Genomic DNA, 19,617 nt, shown 5'->3' with positions numbered 1-19,617 from the left:
GGGACATGGGTTCGAGCCCTGGTCTGGGAATATCCCACATGCTGCGGAGCAATTAAGTCCGTGCGTCACAACTACCGAAGCCCGTGTGCCTAGAGCCCATGCTCTGCAACAAGAGAAGCCACTGCGAAGAGAAGCCCGTGCACCACAATGAAAGAGTAGCCCCCACTCGCCGCAACTAGAGTAAGCCTGTGCACAGCAACAAAGACCCAACGCAGCCAAATAATAATAAAAATAAAAAGATTTAAAAAAACTGTCCTCAAAGTAACACATACATTTAATATAATTCCAACAGAAATCCCAGCAAGACTTTTTTTGTTGATAGACAAGCTGACTCAAATTTATATGGAAAGGCAAAAGAACTAGAATAGCTAAAACATTCTATTAAAAAATATAATGGAGGAATCACACTACATAAGACTTACTATAAAGCTACAGTAATCCAGACTGTGATGTTGGCAAAGGGCTAAACACAGAGACCAATGAAAGAGAAGAGAGGGTCCAGAAATAGACCCACACAAGTATGCTCAAATGGTTTTTGACAAGGGTACAGAAGCAATTCAAAGGTGTAAGAACAGTCTTTTCAGTAAGTGGTGTTAGGACAATTGGACTTACATAGACCCTCCCCCCGCAAAAAATGAACCTTGTCCTAACCCTCATTCCTTACACAAAAATCAACTCAAGATGGATCATAGATCTACCGACATAAAATTTGAATTCTTAGACATTAGACCAAAAGCAAGATCTATAAAATAAAAAAAAATTTAAGTTTGTTCTGTGAAACACAGCATTAAGAGTATAAAAGTACCAGCTACAGAATGGGAGGAAATATTTGCAAATCACATATCCAACAAATGACGTGTATCTAGAATATATAAGAACTCAAAACTCAACAGTAAGAAAACAATGCAAATTTTAAAATGGGGGATAATTTGGACACTTCACCAAAAATGATATAAGGATGGCAAATATAAATACACTAACCATCAGGGAAATGCAAGTTAAAACCATGATGAGATACTGCCCACACCTATTAGAATGCCTAAAATGAAAAACACCAACTATACCAAGAGCTTCTGAGGATGCCGAGAAACTGGAACTCTCATATGCTGCTAGTGGTAATGAAAAATGGTGCTGTTACTCTGAAAAATAGTTTGGCAATGTCTTCAAAAGGGTAAAAATACACTTAACATATGAGCCAGCAATTCTACTCCTGGCTATTTAACCTATAAGAATGAAAAGTTATGCTCACACAAAATCCTATACACGAATGTTTATATAAGCTGAATTCATAATTACTAAAAACTGGCCAAACACTTTCCACTGGGTAACTGGATCAAAGAAACTGATACATCCATACACTGGAATAATATTCTGTAATAAAAGGAACAACCTACATGAAGGAAGACAGTCCCAAAGGCTGTGTACTAGGTGATTCCATTTCTATGGCATTCTTGGAAAGACAGTAATAAGAGTGAGGAGAACAGATCCATTACTGATCCATCCATGACAGATAGAGTTAGTGGTGGGAAGGAACGTGTGATTATAAGGGGATAGCAAGAGGAAGTTTTTTTGGGCGATATAACTATTCTGTATCCTGAATGTGGTGGTAGTTATATAAATCTATACATGCGCTAGAATCGGTAAAACAGCAAAATGCTATAGACATGGGTAGGTTAAAATGGATGCACACTTGAATGTAGGAAAATTAAGTCTTCCTTTTAAGTGGCTCAATATCTAGGTTTCATTTCTAGGAAGCTGGAGTAGGGGATATAATTACTTGAGTGCTGGACCCACTGCTCATGCTGCTGGGGTTGTCTTCATGACCCATTGAACGAAAGTAACTGAGTTGAAGACATGACCTCATTTTCTTTCTCAAATCCTCAGATCTAAAATTTCTCTGCTGATGAAGTTGCAACGGATATGTTAGAATTTTCTTCAGTGTTGTTTGTGGGGGAGTTGTCCTTAGAATTTAATTTTATATTCACAGATCAAGTACCTACCCACTCCTAGCTAAGCAAAGAAACACATATATTACAATGTTTCATTCTGCACATCTTTGAGAACGGCGGCAGCATATTCCATAAGGAGGTGAGAGGTGGGTCCCAGATGGAAGATAATGCCATGGATGGAAAACACGACACTTCATAAGCAAAAGTGGTAGGACTCAGCATATGATGTGAGGTTAGCCTTTTGAATGAACTTATTTTAAAAGTGCAACTGAGGACTTCCCTGGTGGCCCAGTGGTTAAGAATCCACCTGCCAACGCAGGGGACACGTGTTCAAGCCCTGGTCCGAGAAAATTCCACATGTCGTGGGGCAACTAAGCCTGCGCTCCACAACTACTGAGCCTGCGAGCCACAACTACTGAGCCCACGCACCTAGAGCCTTTGCTCCGCGGCGAGAGAAGCCACCGCAATGGGAATCCCGCGCACTGCAACAAAGAGTAGCCCCTGCTCGCCGTAACTAGAGAATGCCTGTGCACAGCAGTGAAGACCCAATGCAGCCAAAAATAAATAAATAAATAAATAAATATTTTTAAAAGTGCAACTGAAAGAAGTAGCACAAGGGAATTGTGGACAGGGGGTGTGGGTGATAGATGTGTTTTGTATCTTGATTGGGGTAACAGTAACATGACTCTCATGCAATTGTAAACACTCATAGAACTGTACACCAGAGAGTGAACTGTACTGTATATAAATTTCAAAATGTAATCAGCACCATCCCCCATAAAAGTAATATACGCTCATTGTCAAATATTTGGAAAACAGAAATACAACGTTATATACCATTCAAGATACTGGATGTCAATGTACCTGAGTACAAACGGCTTACTGATACGGTTTCAGGTTCCACATTGGAAATAACCTTTAAGAAACTACCATGCTACAAGGTTTGGTGTAGTGACAAAAAAGAATACCCACTATTAATGGAAAAGGCTATTAAAATACTCCTATCTTTTCCAGCTTCATACCTGTGTGAAGCCAAATTTTCTTCATATACTTCCACCAAAACAACACAACAACATATCACAATAGATTGGACGCAGAAGCAGATACGAGAATCCAGCTGTTTTTGAAGCCAGACATCAAAGAGATTTGCAAAAATTTTAAACAATACCACTATTCTTACTAAATTATTTTGCTTTGTAAGACAGGTAGTTATTTTTCATTAAAAAATTTTGTCATATAATAGGCTTATTGTTGCTTATAAGTGGGTTAACAGTTTGTAGATGTCTCAGTTTAAATTTATAACCTAGGGGCAGGACGGGAATAAAGACTCAGACCTACCAGATAATGGACTTGAGGACACGGGGAGGGGGAAGGGTAAGCTGGGACAAAGTGAGAGAGCGGCATGGACATATATACACTACCAAATGTAAAACCGATAGCTAGTGGGAAGCAGCCGCATAGCACAGGGAGATCAGCTTGGTGCTTTGTGACCGCCTAGAGGGGTGGGATAGGGAGGGAGGGAGACGCAAGAGGGAAGAGATATGGGGATATATGTATATATATAGCTGATTCACTTTGTTATAAAGCAGAAGCTAACACAGCATTGTAAAGCAATTATACTCCAATAAACGTGTTAAAATAAATAAATAAATAAATAAATAAAACCCACATAAGCAGAAACTCTGCCACTCTCAGTAAATTTAAGAGTGTGCAGGGTCCCACAGAACGAAAGGTTTGAGAACCACTGTGCTATATAACATTGCATACACTCATCAGCATGAGAAGCCATTATGCTGTGAAAATTTAATCAGGTCTTTCTTTTCTTTTTAATTAATTAATTAACTTTCGGGCTGTGCTGAGTCTTTGTTGCTGTGCGCGGGCTTTCTCTAGTTGCGGCGAGCGGGGGCTACTCTTCGTTGTGGTACGCGGGTTTCTCAATGTTGTGGCTTCTCTTGTTTCAGAGCACCACGGGCTCTAGAGCACAGGCTCAGCAGTTGTGGGGCACGGGCTTAGTTGCTCCGCGGCATGTGGGATTTTCCCGGACCAGGGATCGAACCCGTGTCCCCTGTATTGGCAGGCAGATTCTTAACCACTGCGCCACCAGGGAAGCCCTAATCAGGTCTTTCTTGGTACTAGACTACTCTCCTTTGGTCTTTCTTTGCTGATCAGTTCCTGAAAGAAGTGGCTCTTGAGCGTGACTAGATGAAAAGCTGCAATTGAAAGAAATTATCCTCAAAGGATTATGTGTGACTTCATCCACATGGTTTCTAAATCTTTAGTATACATATAGACATAAATCCTGGGCAGTTTGGGCTTTTTCCTGCCATGATTCTTAAGCATTCTTTGCTGGTGGATGGAGACTGAAGGCTGGCTACACAGGCTCCTGAGAGCCGAGGTAGCAAATCACCTAGGTTCCCAGCAACACGAAGAGCTTCTCCAACAGCCAAGGAGCCTGAGCACCTGTGCAACGTGAATGAGGCTGGGGATCTTTCTGGAAACAAGCTGCATAATGTACGTCACAAAACTCTAACAGAAGAGTTATCATATGCTGGAACATGGCAGAAACCAAAAATATTTCTGAGGGAGTACCAAGAGTCAAATGAGTTTTGAACCAGGAAAGTTATACACTGCTTTTCAAAACCCAGCTAAGACCAACACATCGTAGGCGTTGGTATGAGCATATGGTAAAGCCATACCTGACGCACACCAAGCCCGAAACAAACCAACACCCACCAATTAGAAAATACTGGTGCTCTAATTTTCATTAGTAGTATTTGGAATCCAGGCTTTGAGAATTTTTCTATGGTACCATGGAAAGGCAGCTGAACTAAATCCCTCTTGAACAGAAATATAGTTGTTCCATTTAACATGAGAGTAAGCTAGACAGAACAATCTGGAAATTCGTATCTGTAACTATCTGCAAAGGGCCAATTTCCACGTGTGAACCATAACGTATACTTTCTAAGCAAGCCAAGTTTGAGAGACACGCATTGCCTGGGGCACTCCCCTCCCCTCTCTCGTTTTACCTGTGCAGCAGAGAACGGAGAGCTCAGTTTTGCTCCTTGAAGTCAAGAAGGTCAACGGTGTGAGAATCTCACTTTTGAAAGGTTAAATGAAATTTGTTCTGGTTCAGTGTCTTACTCTACTACAAGACAGTGCACCTCTAGATGACTGCTGGAGTTAGACCTGAAGTTGAATTTTTCCTAAAGACCCAAGGTTAGAGAAATCAATCTGAAAAAGGAATTCTACTGTTTCGGCACAAGCAGTTTTCTGTTTTTACCCACTTGTTTTCAGATAGTTGACAACTCCTATGGCATTTCCTGAGCATTTCAAAAAACCTCCAATTTTCCCTTCAGAGGAGGCGAACCGTATCAGAAGCCGCCGAAAGCCCAGGCGCCCCTTCAGTGGCCGCACTGGTCCTTGGCTGGGCAGCTGTAATCGGCTTTCTGGACTCATGTCCCTGCCAGCCCTGTGGCCTGGCTTAGCTTGTGAGCTCACGCCAGGGCTCTGGAGGCATCCTACTGAAAGAGGGACTGCAGTGAGGGTGGCGTGCAACTTGTTACTCATCAACGGCTGTCTTACCGTATGTGATGAGCAGAATTCTGGACTAGGGTCCCCAAGGATGGTCACAGTCCTGATGCTGCTACTTGTAACCCGGGAAAGTCACTTGATAGCTCCAGTCTCTCAGAATAGCGTGACTCGTTCAGTAACTTTTTACTGAACAACGACCAGGTTAGGTACAATACTGAGTGCTGGGCCTTGGAGGACTTAAGAACCTAGTGTCCTTTCCTTGGTTTTAGCCACTTCCTCAAGCTGCCCTTATCAGTGTCCCTTCCTAAAGCTGACTTTGGGGCCACATTCACCAACACTGAAAAGGAAACTCCCATGCTGGCAAAGTGCAGGGAGGGCCAGGAGCTAGGACAGCGCGGAGCGGTATCGTTCTGACTTGGGGGGGCGGGGGGGGAGAGCGGCGAGACAACGGAAGCTTCCAGATGGACGCCTCGGAAAGACGGGGCAGCGAGGCCCCAGCCTAGGGCTGAATCTCAGGGCGGGAGCGGGCGGGGGCGCAGCACGTGGAGGAACCCGACCGAGCCACGTCATCCACTGTTACCTCAGAAGAGAATAATGAACGTTAACAGCGAGTGCTCTTGAGGCACTAAGCACTGGAGATGCGTCATCCCATGTAGTCTTTCTTATGACCTGATGTGCCAGGTACTGCCACTGTCGTTGTCTTATAAGCTACGAAACGTTGGCCTCGAGAAGTTACTAAACCACTAGATGACTAAAAAGAACTCTGACCAGGTGTTCGAGTACAAAACCTCACAGTCCATCGCGAGGCTAGCAGGGGCTGCTCTGAAAACTGATAAAAGCAAGTGCTAAGCTTTCCGAACAGGAGGAAAGAACAGGCAAGGGCAGTGGCTACGACAGCCTCCACCTCTGACAAAAAGCTCTCAGAGGAGGAAAATATGCACGTGCGGGGAATGACATGGGCAAGCGACAGGCTATGGCCCGAGCTCAGACCCTGCAGAAAGATCTGAGGTCAGTGTTCCCTGTGGTCAGGGCACCTGAAAATTTGGTGTGGGTTCCCTCCTAGTTCCTCAAGATCACGCTCTAGTTCTGCGACTCCCCAAATAGGGTCCATGCCATAAGGTTAAGATTAAACAAAATAAAAGATAAAGAGGTGTTGTGATAAATATAGAGAGTACAAGGAATGCTGGTTATTCTATGAAGGTTAAAAGTCAGGTGACATATAAGGGTGTACCTGATCCAATTTGCTTATTGGAACTCCTTTTTTTTGAAACAGTTCAGGTTTAATTTGTTGATATATGGCTTGTGGTCTATACTTAGACAAACACTAAGTTCTACAACATACTGGAACTCCTTTATAACAACTAATATTCATACCACGTTAACGCTGTTTGTGTAGAACACGTAGCTGGCACGTTTTAGGGGACTAGATTTGACCTGTTATTCCCTTAGATTTGTACAATAATACATTCACTTACAGTAAGATTCTACTTCTTAGTTTTTCTGTAGAACACACCATGGTGTTGCAGTAAAATGTTATACCTGACTGAAAATCAGCTTGGTGGATATTCATACTTAAGAAAAAACAGCCATTCGCTAAGAAAAACACACCAATCCTCCATCAACGGGCCCTGGTATTAGAATACCGCATTTAAAAAAAGCAACTAGTGTCCGTGGTGTTCATTTACGTTAAACTTCCCTATCAAATGGTGTGGAGCAAAAAGAAATACTAATTCTTTTGTTTTGTCTTAACAAGATTTAAGATGAGTTCTATGGATTCCTAAAGAAATGATCCTTCTTCAAGCACCGCTGGGTAGCATGGATTGCACTGCCTGGGATGCTGAATGGGTGGGATGGGTATCTACTGCTTCTTTGCATGCCTTTTGTACCACTTATAATTATGCTGTTAAGAGTCTTTACAAAAAAGAAACCCAATTTATTCTTTTTAAATGTTCTAAATACAAATGCAGAGGCAAGGAGATAAACAATAATTCCACTGGTGCTTAGAGTTTAAACTATTTGAACTAATGTACCTGTGAGACTACTGCATATTGCAACCTACAACCTAAAAACTATCAGCCCATATCACCACAGGTAAGAAATGAGAAATTTTGAGGGTTATTGAACACTGAATATTTGCAGCTGAACAAGACAGAGTTACTGAACATCACTGCATGGCTCTAAAACCCTCAGATCCGCCAGCACACGATAGCTGTCATGAAGTACGGCTACATTTGAAAAGCGAAAGTCAATGGAAGTAAGAGTGGGTGTATAAGTAAATTACACGGGTAGGGGTGGGGATGGGGGTGGCGATCTAGTGAGAGGCTGCTTCATCTTTAATTATTAGATTTATTTACTAATTGAGCTCTGTGTATTCCTAAAGAAATGGTCCTCCTTCAAGCATTGTTGGACACCATGGATACTGTTGCCTGTGATGCTGAGTGGGTGTGTATTTTGGTGGAGCAAATATATTAACCAATACTTCACCCTGCCCTCCCTGCACTTTTAAGGTCCTGTCCTCAGATTCAACTTCTGGCTTAACAACATTATGTTTGGTGGTGGTTGTTCATTTTGTTTTTAAGGAATGCATATCCATTCCAAACTTAACAAGCATCATTTTCTGGTTTTTTTTGCAGAGGTGCAAAAACAAAATGAACGTGGATTTTTCATATACCACCAAACATCCCACTCCACTTCCTGGATGTGTGCTGTCTTCTAGAGGGACTCACAGTATCGTTGGTCAAGTGTTCCCTTCTTTACTAGGTGCTCACACACGTGAGCATAAGAAAGTCTGCATCACGAGGCAAGTAACACTGGACATTATTTTTGGAATTCCTCATAAAAGTGGTTCCAAAAGAGATTTTTAAAATGTGACTTATACCACAATTCATATACTGAGAAAGAAATGGGAAAAATACAGGGAGAGAGCAGGAGTACGAGAGGAAGAACAGCTAGGCATCCACTCTCTGCCACCCTGTGTAGTAAGAGTGAGACTCTTGTGTCAGGACAATGAGAACACGTTTCAGCACGATGTGATTTTGCATCTTAATAAAAATATTTCTGGTCAATGCCTCTTTGCCTGACACTTCGTTTGGGGAGAAAACAAATTAAGGCTATGAACTTGGAGATGGGCATATATTGAAACCAACAGTAATCAGTGACTAAAATAAAGACAGGGTAACAAAGGGCTATATTAATGCTTTCATGACCTTAAATTAACGTGGAGTCTTGTGTTAGCCTGAGAATCTTGTGAACCACTAATAAACCTTCTGCCAATATGATAGCAGTGCGAAAAAGAATTTAAAGAAAAAACAAGGAAGTATATTACTAAACATTAAAATGCATACAAACGGCTGGAGCAGAGATCACAGATGAGACACCGAAGAAAGCACAGGTCCTGTCCTCAGAAAGCTTATGTCAGGAAAATTCTGAGACTGTAAAACCAACAGCAAATTTCTAAGGAATTCAATCGCCTATTTCTGGTCCTAGCAACTAATCAATGTTATAATATGCATAGCACTGACTAGCTGTTAACTGTTAATTTTTCTAGATGCAGGGCCAGCAATACCTCTGTTTAAACATCACAGTGAAGTGCCCCAAGTAATGCTCCTTTACAAGTTGCTGGAAACACTACAAGGCTGGTGAGAAATACATTTCGCCCCACTGGAACACTCTAAAACCTGCATAAGCCATCAATGGGAATTGAGGAGGATATTTCAGTTGACTATCCACCTTTAGAAACGAATGGCTCTTTAAGTATTAAAATGAGGGTTTAATGTACATTATAACTAATAGTACTTGAGATGAAAGTAAATGACCCACTACCCCCCTCCCAGGTACCAAGAGGGGTCAGATTTCCCATTTATCAGCAAGTCTTCAGGGTAGGCAGCATCTCAATCTCACATTCTCTTCTGCGGCTGCTTCATGGATGGCTGAGGGGAACACTTCAAAAATGAACCAGCTAAACAAACTTCCCAGCAGCACTTGACAGAGCTACACCTATTCTTCCCATTTCCAAAGCAGTGGAGAATTAATTACCAGTTCTATGGATCTATTGTAAGTATAATAGACTAAAGAGCTATCACAGACACATTTATTGTAAAAGCACAATCCCAAGAGTGTCTACTGAAGGGCCAAAACGATTAACACAAATGCTTTGTCAGATCAAAGATAAAACCTGCACCGCCCAATTGAGGAATGAATTAGAACAGTGGGTTATCTTTCAAATTAACCAGGGCAGTTAGTGAGGAAAATTTCATGAAAGTGTAATTCTTAGCCTTTGTGAATCCACACAGCAGGCATTCTGCCAGCTGACAAGATGATGAAATTTTCATGCTTAAAAAAAGCCCTCTTCATTTCCCAATTTAGATTAGCTAGTGTTTCTCTCCCCTTTTGTGCGTGCGTGCGTGCGTGTGTGTGTGTGTGTGTGTGTGTCTATTTGCTCTTCTGAAGCAGAATTTAAGGGGAGGGGAAACACATATCAATTTTTCACTGTAAAATTGAGTCTTTTAAAAACATCCTTAAAAGCTGAGAGATATAGTCTTTAAACTGCTTTTTTATGATTTTCAAAGAAATACCAGTTCGATTTTAACTTTGTATAGAGGAACCAATTAGGACCGGGGCATGAAATCAACTTTGAATTAGAGCTTTCTGTGCTGCCTCAAAGTCTTCCAATGCTTCATCAAATCTTGAGATAAAGCATTAGAGTTGTTTTCCTCCTAAGGAAATTAATATATTACTTGAAATATCCTTGCTTGGTGCGTCTTGTATTTCTATGTATACAGAAATTTAAATGTTCTATGAAACAAGAATCCGAAGGATACAATCATTGCTGTACGGTGAGAGAAAAAAGCATTTCCCCTGCTATTAAAGGAGCCAATATTAAAACACTACGATACAGACTGATTCTCAGATATATAAAAATTTTAATGTTTGCTGTATCACATTTATTCAGTCAGCACTATTTATTCACCACAGAATATAACAGAAGATGTGGTGTATTTTTTTAAGAGTGATTAAGAAGTATACTTTGCTACCCTAAACTTTGGCCCTTTTGTTCTTGACAGCCAGATTTCTTGGTGATCTAGAACTGTGTTCCTTGGCAGGTTACAGTGTTTGGTCAAGTACCTTATAGTCCTCCACTGTCTTACAAAAGCTCCTTCCTTGTGGAGATGCCTCCTTTCTCAATGTAGGTTGTTCTTGCCTGCAGTGATTCTAAAACTAAAATGAAAAAAATATGGAGACTCTTGTTCTCAGTCCACTAACAACTTTATGTCTAGTGGGGAGCATTTTTTAACTTGCAGAATAGCTGGGAACTCTTTTGCTCATTAGCTTCAGAGAACAGTCACTTTGATCTCAGTACTCAGTACCAACATCCTTACCTCCAGTACACTTGGTGTATTAATCTCCAGCTGGATTACCACTGCTATGGTATATCACACTGAACTAACTGTAATCAGGATCACTTGAGGCATGATAACAAAAGAAACTCAACACCATATCCCTCTACTGGCAAAGTTCACTTAAGTCTGGGGTCAGGAAGAAAGAGAACACTCTACCAATAAACTGTAACTTGGAGGTGCATGAGCTTTCTGTATAAAAGCTCTGATCTTGAGAATATTTGAAACATTTGTTCATCATGGGGCCATGAAAAGAACAAATAATGGATTTCTTTCTCTTCTAGACAATCACATATGCCTAAGGACAGAAAGTAGAGAAACAAGTTCTTAATTTTGAGGACAATCATATCTTTCTTCAAGTGTAGGAATGACATTTGGGTATTTTAATTAGAAATTCCTTAGGAAAGTCAGTCAAGTGGGCAGTTAACACAGGAAAACTAACTTGCTGCTAGTGAGATGGTCGGTAGACAATTAAAACAAATGCTATAGAAACCCTGGGTTAAACGTCTGGATGCCTAAAACTAGGTTATTTAGCTTGAAAAATACTTATACAACCACGACCACCACACCACACACACACAGTCAGAAATCAATCTTTCAGTTAGGGCATATTTCTAACTATTCAGAAGATCATTTTTCTGCCTATTCTCAACTTAGTCAAAACAGATTGCCCGCTCATAGAGAAGGAAATAGATGAGCTTCTTCTGGTATTAACATTTCCATGGTGAAGATTTTGATAGACTAAACACAGAGAGAAAACTCAGAATTCTTCCCAAGAGTCAAGAATCATGCTCTGCTCAATGAGGTCTGTAAACGAGCTGAATAGTTTTGATTTGGACTCTTCATGCTAAATAAAGGCCTAACATTTCACGTGCTGAACGTTTCATCTACTGCGGAATGTGAACCCACAGATAACCTTTATTCCCATCCAACTGTTCATTAAGTACAGCACCAGATTATTCACTAAAATGTTTCAGATTTCCCAAAATGTAGCCATAATTATTATTTTAAAAATATCTTCAGACAAACCTACTTGGTTCTTTTTTCTTGACGAATACAAATTATTCTACTCCAAAATCACAAGACTAGAACTCTATGCTTTTACTCTTCATCCTAATGATCTAATACTTGATTTTCATTTAATGAGTTCGATTTTAAAGAACGTAATGTTATGCTATATGTTAACTAACATATAAGTAGAAATTATAGGATGATATTGATCAAAGTCAAGAGTCTTACCTAATAGAACCAGAGCATTTTTTGGGAAATGCCTTGCCAGCATAACCTCTTTACCTAAGTTACAGTGAACTTTCAAGTAAAAGAAATTTTGTTTAGATGACAGATGACATAATGAAACACTAAGAAAAATCAAGTGGGAAATGTGGTGTTTTTTTCTTTTAATTTTAACTTTTGAAGAGAAAAAAAGTAATTCATATGAAATGTGTTAAAAACCAAAACAAAAACTTTGAAAGGAGCCTTCTTTCTAATGCAGACAGCTCACTCACTGTTCTGGAACTCTTCCTATATATTTATAAAAATTAGACATTCTTCTTTAAAATGCCAGACAAAAGCACTGAAATTTAAAAGATGTTTATTCTGATTTCTTTGGAAAACTAAGCTATGAAATGGTTTAGATGACCACATAAACACAAAGTGTTAGCTAGTTGGCAGTTTATTAAAATCACCACACGGGAAGGGACAGTTAGGGAGTTTGGGATTGACATGTACGCACTGCTGTATTTAAAATGGATAAACAATAAGGACCTACTGTATAGCACAGGGTACCCTGCTCAATTATGTAACAACCTAAATGGGAAAAAAATCTGAAAAAGAATAGATATATGTATAACTGAATCACTTTGCTGTACCCCTGAAACTATCACAACATTCTTAATCAACTATACTCCAATATAAAATAAAAAGTTTTAAAAAAGTAAAACAGAAATAAAATCACCACACATGAGTTTACGGCTCTAGTTGCCAAAGATAGGTAATATTGATTTTTCCTCCTCTGATCAAAAATCTGAGTGACCATTTAACTTCATTTTATTTAGGCAGCAATAAACTACAATACTTCCTGATTATATTCTCATTTTTCCTTAAAAGCAAAAACTTCATTACTAAAAATACTGCTCATTAATGAGATGAAATGCCCAACAGAAAAATCAAATCATTTTCCTCCGTCTTTTCAAAATTTTACAGTTTCATACAAAAACCGTATCATTTTATTTTAAAACAAGTACCAAACCTTAGTAAGTTGCATATGTAAGACACTCATTATGGATACTTACTTCGTAGTATTTTTTAATGCATCGTCTAATGTCCATGATCAATTTGTTGCTCAGCTGTACCATAAAGGTCAGAGGCGAAGCCTTACAATCGATGTTACTGCAACGATACAAGCTGGGCTCCATATCGGTTCCCTACAGAAGTCAAGACAGACAAGTACACAAAAGGTTATAAAAGGTTTCTTGTGCTTAAAAACTTACATGCTGTCCTGGTGTACGATATTTTAAATTCATTTTATTGGTAAGCTTTTTTTTTTTAACATCTTTATTGGAGTATAATTGCTTTACAACGGTGTGTTAGTTCCTACTGTATAACAAAGTGAATCAGCTGTACATATACATATATCCCCGTATCTCCTCCCTCTTGCGTCTTATTGGTAAGTTTTTAACCTTATTTTCTCAACCACTTTCCTCCCAAAGATCCCCTCAGTCACCACATACCTTCTACCCTTGCCACCATCGTAATGGAGTACAAAGCCCAAGGGAAAACCTTGAAATTACTTTTTTTACATTCAATACACGACAGACTATGGATAAAATAGTTTCCCCTCTGAAAATACCAGTGAAGTTGCATTATTGGAAATAAACACCCCTCCTAGAGATACTGATCAAGAATTTAAATTTGCACTTAATTCATTCCAAGGCAAAGCAAGAGCGTTAATGACAACAGTTTGCTCCCTATCGCCAACTTAATTTTAAGAAAGTGATCTTTCTTAAAGATCACAAAGTGATCACTTACTGTTAGCTTAGCAAATCTAAAATTTCTGTAACCACTGCCCCCCAACAAATGAAATGTATTTGGGGGAGGGGAGAGAGGAGGAGTAAAAATTTGAAAAAATGAACTATTAGTAGTTGGAGAAAACGTTTTGTTTTGTTTTAAACAAAGACAAAGCAAAGGTAATATTCAGGGAAACTGTTGGGGTTTCTGGAGCATTTGTTTTCCTTCTTGATACTTAAACATCTTGGTTTCCTGCTCCAATCTGGTACATAACCCTACCCCGCCACACGAAGCAATTCCAGGTGGAAGAGATTTTAGAGCTTGACATCGGGCTCTTCCACAGTTAGCCCATCTGCAAGTCGTCAAGCCTCCATGCAATTAACTATCTTATTTACAGCTGTAATGAAGCAAAACTCAAGGATTTAGCAAGTATTGCTGATCTGTGTCTGCCTCTTCCTTGCACTTGCTTCCAAAGACTGCTTTGTTTTGATTCAAAAAAATGCAAAACATCTGCTGTTTGTCCAAATTAACTTAAAATAATTACTTTTAATTTAGATAAAGGACGTATTTTCTTTCAGTTTCAAGGTTTTACGTGGTTCTGCTGCCTACTCATTTGCCAATGGCTAGTACATGTATAACACTGCAGTGGAATCAAGTAGATTGGCTAAGTTTCAAGTTCTGATCCAAGGTCAATGATACATTTTTTGGCAGTACTTCTTTAGAGAAATGTCTCCCTGTGACTTTTTTAATGCCTGATATGCAAAGACAGCAAAGATAATCACAGTACCTTTGTCAAAAAGGAGGCAAGTGGGATGTGTAAAGATAAACAAAAACTTTCCAAAAACACTTAGTTCCCCATTAACTTGATTTAAGATAAAGGAAAATATTGCTCTAAGCCTTAATAAATTGGGCTGGGAGTGGAGAAATACAGGTTGCTAATTAAGGAATTACAATAAAAATACTTTAAGATAATTCAGAGTTTTTAAGAGATTCCATTTAAAAAACCAAGGCCAAGCATTCTAGGAAGCCAAAAACAATACTCAAGCATACTCTATTAAGAGGTTTCAAGCAGAAATAAGTAAGCTGTGAAGGCAGAATTCATATGATGCTAAAATTCTTTAAACACATAAAAACCTGTGTTTTCTTTTTCCTTTTTATATACATAGTAGAGAGAAAATGGACTTTATACTAGTTCACTCACAAAACAAACAAACAAGAGAAACAAAAGCAACTAACCGAACCATCGAAGACGCTATCATAAATATTCTCAGTTCCACATATAGGGCATGGACATTTGAACCTTTCACAGTCCCTGTATTTCTCTTCATCCGTGAGCTGTGCTGGGCCACCAAGGAGAGCATCATTCTCTTCATCTTTGTGATAATGATGAACTCTAAATTGGGTGGCGTCAAGTCCTATTAATGTTAAAGAAAAAATAAATTCAGAAAGGTACAATTATTTAAATTCCCTTCTCCAAAAATACTCCAAAGAAGAGAAATCAGAAAAGAATTATTTCAAATTCATGCACATACTACACAACCATTTGAACTCAAGATAGAGGCTCATATCACCAAGACAAATGACTTCCTTTTTTAAGGAGATTATAAACAAAACAAGTAAACTGCACCAAAACAATGCAGAGACATTCCACTGGACATTTGCGTTTGGAAGCAACTACTTCTATAGGATCGTTTTACTATTTTCTTAAAGTTACAATGAAAATCTCAAAAAAATGTGCACTGTTAAAATCTCCTAAAATCAAAGTATCACCATTAAAACTGAAAATAGAGAATAAAAATCCCATTATGGAAAACAAGTTCACTGCTATTACAACTCCTTCAAGCGCAGACACCACTGCTAACCCTGATTTCAATGCAGTGGTCGATTCCATCTTGGCTCAGTAGTTAACAGCATGTAGGTTGCAATCTAATTCAGTGGTTAAAATTCAGTAGCAGCATCTGAGTCAAAACTCAACATGGTTTTTTTTGGTGTTCTGAATTCAGAAATTTAAAATATGTGCAAAAACAATGAATCTACAAACTCTATAGGCCAAAATGTCCCCGACAATACTGAAGCCAAATATACCTTCTATATTTCAATCAAAACAACACAAGAAATCAATCGATGCATAGTTTACACTATCTTGTTTCCCCGAACTATTTGAGAAAAGAAACGATTATAAGGCCAACCAACTTAACTTGCCTTTGACCAAAGCACATATGTCAAAATGTACTATTTGGATTTACACTTAAAGATATTCCACACTGAATCTTATAACATTTTCTTGAAAGCATTCCTTAGCAATCCCAAAGAATTCTAGGCTTCTGAGTAATCTAAAGAAAGCTATCATTTGTTTTAGTATAAAGGTAAATAAGTAATAAAAACAGTCACTGGGCAAAAAAGTTCAAATACCAAAAACATCTAAAAATTATTGTAACTCTATCAACAGCTTGCATAGTTAGATAATCTAACAGATGTATTCAGAACTCAGTGACAAGATCCTAAATCCCATCTGGTCAATTGTCAAGTGACATCTCTTTAATTATAAAAGACTTAGGGCTGACTGACACAGTGGAAAGGTGCTGAACAAAGAATGAAAAGACTGAGACTTTAGGTCTTGGTTTTCTCACCTGCAAGATGGAGCTGCTACTACCACCACCATGCACTTCTGGAGTTTAAATCGGATGTTAGGGACAAATCATTTTCAGTGGTGCCTATCACTGGTAAGCACCCAATAAATGCCACGTGAATGAAAAAATAAAATACTGGACGAACATCATTTAATCCACCATTTAATATTCATTCAAAATTACAAATCTGGAAAAATATATGAAACGCACGTTCGTGTTGCACAGCAAGTTAATAGCTGCTCTTTGTAGTAATTAATCAAAGTGAGTATGTCCCAACATGATAGCGTATAATAAAAACAAAGACGACACATTCAAAACAAATTGAAAAACTGTTCTTGGTTACTGTAACATAGGTCACTTGGCCCCAAGACTCACTATACATTTTTATTTTACAAGTTACCTATAGTTAAGAGCAACAGCAAGTTAGTGAAGTGTGGGGGAACATACACCCTCTCGTTTAAAGACAAGGAGGGGCAGAGGAGTAAGAGAGACCATGCCCACGCCTGTGAATGATGCCATTTCTTCTCTGTAGTGAAGGGCAACTGCTGCAAATTCCTGAACCGCTAGCTGTGAATCCAACTGTATTCACATAATGTCTTGCTTTATTCACGATTATGAGAAAGTAGCTCCACCTTTTCTCTGATGGTATAATTATTCATCAATTTCCCAGGCCAATACTATTCAAAAAGTAAGGAAACAGAAAAATAATAAGTGTTTTCTGAAAGACAAGCTTCTTTCACAACCTAAATATCAAGGAACAAAACAAAGCTGGCTTTGCACATAGACAAAACTGGCTGGGCTCTAACAAGGAAGCAATGAAATCTCTTTCTAGGCCTCCCCACCAGCCATGACCACTGAGTGCACCTGAGGCTTGGGGAGGCCTGCCTGCTGAGCACACCACAACTGGACATGGGCTGCCTTGCTACTTACAGAGAAAAGCCCAGCAAGTGACCAAGAGTTATGAAAAATTATCAGGCCTTATGAAATGCCTACTTTAAATGTCCATTTCCACAATCCTTATCTGCCCATGGCAGCAACAAAAACAAATGGCCTACCTAATTACTTCAGATTTATTCACAAGCTGATTTTTTTTTCAAGAGAAGGGACTTCACCTCAGCACTCTTGGCCATAAGTCAGTGGTAAATTTTTTAAATATAAAGGGAGAAGACGGTGTAATTACCTTAAAATATTAGGTATATAACGATCCTTGTACAAGAAGTTACTTGGATACAAAAATATCACAAAAAAGTGATTTCCTTGGAAGGACAATTATAAGTTCAACAGAAAAATCACGGAGGGCTAAGTTAAATCTTTTTAAGAAAACATATAATTAGTCATGTTAAAAAGTATGGATCATTGCTGCTGGAATCCTTTCTTAAGGTCAAAATCCATGCTTAAACCGCAAACTTATTCAACATATAAATTAATTTTTCCAAATCCGCACAAAATTGGCGATAAGCAGCTTATTTCGAAGTTTCAGGAAACTTAAAAAAGTTTTACTGCTTAAACCATAACTCGTTAAGGCTGGAGCGAAACAACAGGGAAAAAGTATCTGGTGCTGCCACCTAGAGGTAGATTCTGAACTTTAAAATGTACAAAACAGCTGCTACATAGAACTCCATTCGTAGTTACTGTCCCTCCAAAATGAAGCACTATTGTCAGAAATGACATTAAAGCAAAATCTTTATAATCACAGTTTCCATACATGCATATACAGGGCATAATCAATATTAAACTGCACACCATACAGTAAGTAATCACAGTAGTCTTTGAGCGAGCAAGAGATACAAAACTGAATTCCAAGTTCCTCATCTCTTCTAATGAGAGCTTTCTCTGAACAACTGGCTTAAAGAAACAAACTTTATGCCCCAGCTGAAAAGAGATCTTCCACTTCTACTAGACTAGCTTTTGACAGATGACTTCAATCATTTGGTCCAGCACAGAGTAAAAGGAGGAGCAGCCTCCTTGGTCTTGGCACCAGTTACGTGGGGGAAGAGCAGGAGTGGAAATGATGTGTGCTTTAATTCAACCCTGTGGCTTGTCGTGACCCAGCCGCACCGTTTTGCTTGGGCTGCAGTGGGGGAGTGGGGGAGGGCAACAACGACGAGACGGGACAGAGGGGCAGCGGAACAAAATTAAAATACTGTCATTTATAATTAGAAAACTTATAGGATCTCACATTATTTTGGCAACAGGATCAAAGCTCTCATGTTTCAAGAAGTATTTATAGAAAGTAACAACACAGGCACTGGAGGGGATGAGTTCAGCAGTGCCGTGTTATACTTAAGATCGCCACATTCTTACCACACATTTAGCACAGAATTATTTTTTTTACCACAATTTTCTAACAATTGTAAACTATCTGTTTTTAGAATGTTCACTTGCCTCCATTTCCAGGGAGTATGTAAAATACTCCAAACTCAAAGCATTAGGTTTAGACTAAGGCTGATGCGTCTGACTAAGTAATCTTCTTCCTCCAAGAGACAAGGTCTCTATTAGTGCAACTGCAAATAACTACAGTAAAGTCAATTACATGTGTTCATACAACTGGGAAAGAGGGAAAAATCCATATGAATGAAACTCCAAATGAGTAGAGTAACTGGTATTCCCAAGCAGTTGTCTGTAATATGAATCACTCAAACTACAAGGGAAGCTAATTAATGAAGTCTTACTGTGAATATTTTTTTCTAAAAATTTCTTCTAGCAAATGAATCCTTTCCACGAATCCAAGCTTTCATATAGCTGGACTTCTTAGAGAACAATATACAAACTGAAAACTTAGTAGGATTTAAGAAAAGATATTTAATGAATTTTTAAAAGGTGACTGCTACATCCATAAAAAGCCTCGTATAAAAGTTCATAGCAGCTTTATTCATAATAACCATAAATTGGAAACAATCTGATGTCCATCAACAGGAGGATGAATAAACAAACTGGTATAATCTACCATGGAATACTACTCTGCAATGAAAAAGACAGAATACTGACACGCAACAAGATGGATGAATCTCAAAAATACACTAAGTGAAAGAAGCTGAACACAAAAAGTATATAACAGAGGAGATTATTTATATAAAATTGTAGCATAGGCAAAACTAAACTATG

At 38.8% G+C, this 19,617-nt stretch overlaps 1 protein-coding gene across 3 annotated transcripts in view; it reads right to left on the bottom strand.

Moving 5' to 3' along the window:
- Positions 1-19,617, bottom strand: part of POLA1 (DNA polymerase alpha 1, catalytic subunit) — a 283,290-nt gene that overhangs the window by 132,179 nt on the left and 131,494 nt on the right. For all 3 annotated transcript variants that reach the window (XM_032620647.1, XM_032620648.1, XM_032620650.1), the window contains 2 exons: positions 15,119-15,297; positions 13,168-13,299 (listed from right to left, as the gene is read on the bottom strand). In XM_032620647.1, coding sequence (XP_032476538.1) covers positions 13,168-13,299; positions 15,119-15,297 — 311 coding nt within the window. The remainder of the gene's footprint in view (positions 1-13,167; positions 13,300-15,118; positions 15,298-19,617) is intronic.

Source organism: Phocoena sinus, chromosome X (assembly GCF_008692025.1).
Source record: "Phocoena sinus isolate mPhoSin1 chromosome X, mPhoSin1.pri, whole genome shotgun sequence".
NCBI classification, from domain to species: domain Eukaryota; kingdom Metazoa; phylum Chordata; class Mammalia; order Artiodactyla; family Phocoenidae; genus Phocoena; species Phocoena sinus.
This window is presented reverse-complemented; position numbering and strand designations above follow the sequence as displayed.